We start from the raw sequence: 7400 nt of genomic DNA, 5'->3' as shown, positions 1-7400 counted from the left end.
GACCCAGGGTCGCCGGGGCCGCCGCACGCCGCCGCCGCCGCCGCCGCAGCCAACTCGCGGCCGCGGGCCGGGCCGGGCGCGCCCACCCCTCGGGGCGCTTCCGCCCGCCCCACGTGACGCCCCGGGGAGCGGAGGGCGGGGACCGGGACCGGGCGGCCCCGCCCTCTGCCTGGTCCGGATCTCCAGAGTCCTCTGGCCGGACCCACCGGTCCAACCTGCCCGTTTGTTTCTGCCCCGCCTCTCTCGATGCTTAGCTCGGTCTCCTCTCCAGGCCCCGGTCCTATCCCCGCGCCCCTGCTCCAACCCCACCGCTCCCCGAGCCTCCCACCCGGTGCTGGGGGGAGTCTGCCGCTGGGAGAAGTGACACCCATACATCCCTTCTCCACCTCCAAGTGGGGCGCTGGAGGACAGCCAGTCGTCGACCCCTCAAAGTCCTTCTGCACCATTCTTCGCGGGTACCCCGCTTTCGTCCCCAGGACCACATTCCACCCCCACAAACCCCAGCATGGTGGTAGGGGAAGCCCCGCTGGAGTCGGGAAGCTTCTCACCTCCCCCCCTGCACAGAAGAGGACCCTACACTTGGCAGGTGTTTTGGGGTCCTGCGGCCTCAGAGCTCCTCTGGGCCCAGCCAAGCCAGAGGCCCTAATTTCTCTGCCTTTCAGTTTTCCCTGTGTGCAAGGGGAATATATGGACGAATGGCTCTCACCATGATGGAGAGAGGGGTTTTCCCTGAGAAGAGAAAGGAACCTGTAGGTTATGAAGGTCTAAAGACGGCTTTCCCAGAGTGACAAAGCCCTCGAGTACTGGCAAAGCGGCAGACACTGTTGAGATAGACGCTCCACGGGCCCTCCTTCCCAACCCTCTGACTCCCACCAGATGGGGACTGTCTTCCCCCGCCCCCCCCAGCACGGCTAGAGCCAACCTTTGGGGAAGACTTCCAGGACCCAAGTTCAAATATGGTCAAAAAAACAGAGCCTTTAATCCCAGCACTCGGGAGGCAGAGGTAGGAGGATGGCTGTGAGTTCGAGGCCACCCTGAGACTACCTAGTGAATTCCAGGTCAGCCTGGGCTCCAGCGAGATCCTACCTCGAACACCCCCACACAAAAATAAAACTAAAATTAATAGAGGAGCAAAGTATAAGGCCAACTCTGGGACTCCCTTGGTCAGCAAAGGAGCCACAGGCACCAGGAGAGGCCCAAATCTCTCCTGATCTCAGAGCAGCCAGGTAGAACGCAGGCTGAGAAGGGCTGGCATCTGGTGAGAGGATGGGGCCCCACACCTCCTGTGGGCTCCATCCTGAGACCTTCAACACAGAGCCTGGCCCTGCACAACGCTGGAGTCATGACCCTCACCTGTACCAACTTCCCTTCCTGGAGGACACCTTGCCCCACCTGAGCTCGGACGGTCTCAGCCCTGGTCTGAGACCTATGGACGCCCTCCCCTCCCCTGCTGTGATGACAACGGAGGCCTGCCCAGGAGTACCTCAGAGGCACTTTGTAGCTGGTTTGGGCCAGAGCTCACACAGTAAAACCCTGCCCTCTGGCCAATCCTGCTTTTTCCTGAACGGCAACCAAACAGCACAAAGAACGTGCAAGTGTACAGGGAGACGGAAGTAAGGACCAACCCTCCCCCAGCAATTCCACTTGTGGGAATGCAATGCCCAAAGGTTCAAAGGGCCTGCAAGCAATAATAGCATTAAGGACATTAACTGCAGAGGGCAGCACGGTGCCAGGCAAATGGGAAGCAGGCAAACGGGAATGAGCCAGCTGGGGCTGTGGATCGTTTATTGGGGGCTATGTCCAGCCAGGCCACAGCGCCACCTGGGCCCGAGCCCAGCGCCCCCAGAAGGCGAGGAGGAGGGGAACAAGTGCAGGAGGCTCGGCGCCCCAGGGTGCGGCCCCAGTCCAGTCTCGGTCCTTGCAGAGGGCTCCCACTCAGGTGAGGGAGGTGTCGTCGTCGCTGCCCTCGCCGCCAGCGCCCCCTGCCCGCTCGTCCCGGCTTTCTGTGACCGCGCTCTCATCAATGTTCTCCAGCGAGTCCGCGTGCTGCACCGACAGCTCCGACAGCGCCAGGCTGGGCAACGGGCTCTGCTCCGGATGCAGCCACGGCTTGAAGTGTGGCTGGTGCTTCTGCTTCCACTCGGGGTACTTGACGCACGCCTTGTACATCTTCTTCATGGCCTGCACACCGGACAGGCCCAGGGTCAGGGGACGGCACCGAGGAAGGACCACAGCTTCTGCGCACCCCACCGGCGCCCTCTAGCGGCCCAGCCTCCGACTCTGGCCTAGTTCTGTGACAGGGTCCTTCAGCCTTCTAACTCCGCCCCTCCCCTGCAGATCCCCCAAAGCCACTCACCTTGGGAGCCAGGAACTGAGATGATTTATTCACTACCCATTTGGGCAACGAGCCTGTGGGGGCAGGGAAAAGAGAAGAGAGACGGCCCGCTCAAGCCCTCAGCCCTACCCACCTCCAGCCCCTCCTTCCCTCTGCCTGGGGTGGCAAGGAGCCCACCTCCTTTCACAGGAAGGAGAGAGGCAATCCGGGTTCTCCTCACTCCAAAGTGAGCTCCTCAAGGTCCCCAGGCTCAATTCTGTGCCACTGCCCTCTGCTGAGCCCCAGAACTAGAAAACCACAAATGAGATGGCCATAGGCTATGGGGGATTGCAATTCTGACCCACCAAGCCCTAGTCTGCCACCTCCCTCCCCTCACACTGATACCCCTTCCTCCTACACGATGGGACAGTCCCTGGTGCTCAGCTCCCCCTCCGTCAGTTTTTGTGGATCCCTCGCCCAGCTACACAGGCCCCTAGGCCCAGCACTCCAGCCGGGCCTGGCCTGGCATCCACAGCCAGCAATCCACTTGTCTCACTCCCACGTGTCTGTTCTGCCACTGACATTCAGCATACCCAAGAGCCAGGGCGCCCTGACCGGGACCATTGCGCCCAGAGCGCTTGGGCAAGCCCCTCAAAGATGCTTGAGGCATACCCATCTTTTAGTCATTCATTCAGTCACCACTCACACCACATGCACTGTGCCAGCCACCCTGGGCCCGCCTGGGGAGCCCGTAAGAAACTCCACATCTGCGGCCTCATCCGTGCCCGCATTCTCCTGCGGGGGGAACGAATCTACAGAGCAAAGAGCCAAGCTCTTATTTCCCGGGGCAGGCGGCGGCAAGGACAGGGGAGGGGACACCTCACACAGCCCAGGAGGAGGAGAAGAGGTGCAGGTGAGTAGCAGGGAGGGAACCGTGACAGCAAGGAGGGGCTGGGGTGCGGGGCGAAGGTTCAGGCTGCACTCGAGAGGGCAACGAAGAGCTGCGGAAACATGTTGAGCAGATGAGCGTCGTGACAGGTATTTGAAAGAAGCGACTCTAGTAGCTGGTGTGAACATAGTGGCTGAGTATGGAGAGAATGACAGGCTTAAGAGCTACACTGGAGGGTAAAAGTGTAACAATTAGGACCTGGTGACACATGTCTGTGATCCCATCACACAAGAAGGATGGTACACTTGAGGCCAGCCTGGGCTACAGAGCAAAACCTTGTCTCAGAAGAAAGGGGGCCAGGCATGGGGGTTCACGCCTTTAATTATCCCAGCACTCGGGAGGCAGACGAAGGAGGATCACTGTGAGTTCGAGGCCACCCTGAGACTCCATAGTGAATTCCAGGTCAGCCTGGGCTAGAGTGAGACCCTACCTCGAAAAACCAAAAAAAATAAATAAATAAAAAGGAAGGAAGGAGTGAGTGAAGGAGGGAGGGACAGAGAAAGTGAAGGAAGAACCAGGGATTGGAGCTGGGAGCTGAGAAAGAAGGGCTGGCCCCCGGTCACCAGGCAGGAGCCGGGCTGGGGGACTAAAGGCACTCACTAGGAGAAAGGGCAGGTCTGGGGGAGGCAGCGGTGAGTTCACTGTTGAACGCAGCATGTCTCAGACACCTAAAGGACATCCTGGGGGAGATGTCCAGGAGGCAAAATGTCCCAGCAAAAACGCATGTGGTCAGCTGCTACAAAGTAGCTGAGCCCTCCCAAGGGTGAGAGGACAGCTTGGAAAACCCAGAAAACTCAAGTGTCCAGGATGGGAAGGGGAGAGACAGGAGCAGGTCCAAGCTGAGGGTGCTGACCCGAAGGAAGACAGCTCCAAGCCTCCTCAGAGAAGCAATGGCTGCCTTGCCTCTGGTATGAAGCCGTCCCTAACAGATGACCTTCCAATCCCTGGTAGATCATGTCCACCTCCTGTGGGAAGGATGCCATGACAGGATACCACAGCCAAGCCCTCACCTTTGGGGTCCACCTGGGCCAGGTAGGTGATGACGCAGCTCTTGGGGCCCGTGCTCTGGATGAGGTAGCCCGTCTGGATGGACACAGCTCGGACCAAGTCTTTCCGAGGTGGGTATTTCTGGGGATGGAAGGCACAGAGAGGTAAGACTAGGGCAGTGGAGATGTCTCTGCAATCTACACATGTACACATGCGCGCACGCACACACACACACAGACACACACGCGTACACAGTTGGCTCCCATCCCCTAGCATTTGTGCCAGAACAGGCCTGGCGCAGGATGAGAAGAAAAGAATCAGACCAGATCATCTTTGCCTCTCTCGCAGCTTTCTGTGTCCTCAGGAAAGCGTCAGGCTGGAGCCAAGGCTTTTGAGTGCTTGAGGGCACTCCTACCTTTGCTCGGGCTACCTCTACCTGCTGTCCTGCCTGTCTTTCCTGCCCAAAGAGATCAAGACAGCCTAGACTCAATCCCTGCCGCCCACTTCTCACTACCCCATTTCCTGGCCAGCTTCAGCCCAGAGCCCATCAGTGCATCCCACCCCTGACCACACAGATGAGCCGCACATCCTCTCCTGAGCTGCTTCAGAGCTCCGCAGGAAGAGGAAAGCGACTACCTTCACCGTGCAGGAAGGAAACAGAAGGCCCGCGCCTGCCTGAAGTCACACAGCAGACAAGGTAGGCTGCCACGGTCCAGCCTCGTCTGTCACCTCCCCTGCCCCACCCAGGAGGGAGGGCAAGCGAACTCACAGGATGCTTAACTGAGTAGTTCATAATGATGTAATCAGCGCCCATGGGGAGCCAGGAACGGAGGGTGATGACATCACGGTTCTTCAGAGGCTTGGGACACCTCCCTGTCAAAGGCAAGGGACAGTTCAACCAGACTACCGCCAAGGAAGGCTATGACGTGGCCCAAGGTGCCTCCCTGAATCTCACCTGGCGGCTCCTTCCTGATCTAAATGGGTAATTCACCCCCACCAGGGAGCCACGAAGACCAGGGAAGACAATGGAACCACTGTGCCACCTCCAGTGGTACCGGGAAAGATCCCATGCCAGGATCCTGCCTACTCGCCCCTCACGGCCCTTACCTTGCTAGTCTTGAGTGTTTGTATGTGCAAATGCACATGGATGGGAAGAAAGAAGTATTGGAATGCATGTGCGTGAAAATGTGTGCCTAGGACAGATGGCGGCCTTCGGTCTCAGCACATAGGTGTCTGAGCAGCCTGGCCATGGGAGTGACCACGGGGACGGAAGGCGGGAGGAGGCTTGGTGGGCTGGGGTCAGGCCCACTGGGGCTGGGGTGTCACGTGTTGCGCCTGCTCACAAGAATAATAGCCCACGTCAGCGTTGACTGTCAAACGGGCGATGTCGAACGTCTCGATGACGTTGCTGTCCCACTTCTTCCGGTACTCGATGTCGTGAAGGACGTCGTAGAGCGTCTCGGCTGGCACGTCGCAGCACTCCATCCGGCACTGCAGATGCATGGGTGTTGTTGGTCACACAGGCAGGAAGGGTTGGTGAGGATGGGGCAGTAGGGCCCTCTGAAGCCAGCACAGACTCTCTCCTTACCACAGCCTGGTCCAGTGTCCCCCCCCCCCCCACAAATCCCTGTTATCAGGAGACAGTCACTGTATCCAGGGACAACCTCCCCAGCTCAGCATGGTCCAGTCCTCCAGAAATACTGGGCAAACCTTCTAGGCGTGTGTACCGAGTCTCTTATTTCCGTGCCCTCTCTGTGCCCTGGAAGCAATTTGTGGGCAGAGTCTCACCACTGATGGGGAGGTGTTAAATGAAAGCATAAATGGAAAAAAAAAAATGCCCAAGAATATGGTTGTTTTCTTCCCATGGAACTTATCAACTGAATGCATTCCACTTGCCCGCACAAGCATGTGCGTGCGTGCATGTGTGCATAACATCTTTGTTATCCCAGCATTTAGGAGGATCAATACAAATTCAAGGCCAGCCTGGGTTAAGTGTGAGACCCTGTCTCAAACAAAAACCCAACCATATTCTTGTACCTTACTAAACCAGCTGCACCTTAAAAGAGCTTGCCCTGAATTGGGAGAGATGGCTCACTGGTTAAAGGTACTTTGCCTGCAAGACATGATGGCCCTGTTTCGATTCCCCAGTAAAAGAAAAGGGGGGAGGTGGAGCGATTGCTTAGCGGTTAAGGTGTTTGCCTACAAAGCCAAAGGACCCAGGTACGATTCCCCAGGACCCACATTAGCCAGATGCAAAGTGGCACACACATCTGGAGTTCGTTTGCAGTGGCTAGAGGCCCTGGTACACCCATATTGATTCCCTCTCTCTCTCTCTCTCTCTGCCAAATAAATAATAAAATATTTTTTAAAAAACCCTGTGGGTAACCCAGGCCCAGAAAGCCAAGCACCACATGTTCTCTCTCATATGTGGATACTAGCTACAGATGACTGGGCTTCTGCGTAAGAATGAAAATACTTAGTAACAGAGGCCAGTAAGTTAAAAAGGAGACATAAAGGGTAGAGAAAGGAAGAGAGGAGGATACTTAATAGGTTGATATTGTATATATGTAAGTACAATGATTGTGATGGGGAGGTAATATGATGGAGAATGGAATTTCAAAGGGGAAAGTGTGGGGGGTGGGGAGGGAGGGAATTACCATGGGATTTGTTTTTTATAATCATGGAAAATGCTAATAAAAATTTTAAAAATTAAAAAAATAAATAAAATAAAAATAAAAATTAAGCTACAAACATTAAAACCAAAAAAAAAAAAAAAAAACCCTGTGGGGCTGGAGAGATGGCTTAGTGGTTAAGTGCTTGCCTGTGAAGCCTAAGGACCCCGGTTCAAGGCTTGATTCCCCAGGGCCCACATTAGCCAGATGCACAAGGAGGTGCACGCGTCTGGAGTTCGTTTGCAGTGGCTAGAAGCCCTGGCATGCCCATTCTCAATCCCTCCTCTCTCTCTCTCTCTCCATATATATATATATATATATATATATATCTGCCTCTTTCTCTATGTCACTCTCAAATAAATAAAATAAAACTAAACAAAAACCCAGTGTGTATTTGTGAAGGGGAAAGTGAGGGAGGGGAAGGAATTATCATGGATTATTGTCTGTAAGTATAGAAGCTGTCAATAAAAAAAAAAGT

The 7400-nt window shown here is 55.8% G+C and overlaps 1 protein-coding gene across 1 annotated transcript in view; it reads right to left on the bottom strand.

The window, feature by feature from the left end:
• Positions 1 to 1768: 1768 nt before the first annotated feature.
• Stard10 (StAR related lipid transfer domain containing 10) overlaps positions 1769 to 7400 on the bottom strand; it is a 29565-nt gene continuing 23933 nt past the window's right edge. Inside the window, exons 3-7 of the mRNA XM_045145512.1 lie at positions 5594 to 5741; positions 5020 to 5123; positions 4274 to 4391; positions 2357 to 2409; positions 1769 to 2181 (exon numbers count right to left, since the gene is read on the bottom strand). Coding sequence (XP_045001447.1) covers positions 1936 to 2181; positions 2357 to 2409; positions 4274 to 4391; positions 5020 to 5123; positions 5594 to 5741 — 669 coding nt within the window. The 3' untranslated portion in view covers positions 1769 to 1935. The remainder of the gene's footprint in view (positions 2182 to 2356; positions 2410 to 4273; positions 4392 to 5019; positions 5124 to 5593; positions 5742 to 7400) is intronic.

This window comes from Jaculus jaculus, chromosome 3 (assembly GCF_020740685.1).
Source record: "Jaculus jaculus isolate mJacJac1 chromosome 3, mJacJac1.mat.Y.cur, whole genome shotgun sequence".
Taxonomy (NCBI): domain Eukaryota; kingdom Metazoa; phylum Chordata; class Mammalia; order Rodentia; family Dipodidae; genus Jaculus; species Jaculus jaculus.
The sequence above is the reverse complement of the archived record's forward strand: the minus strand, read 5'-3'. Positions and strand labels throughout refer to the sequence as shown.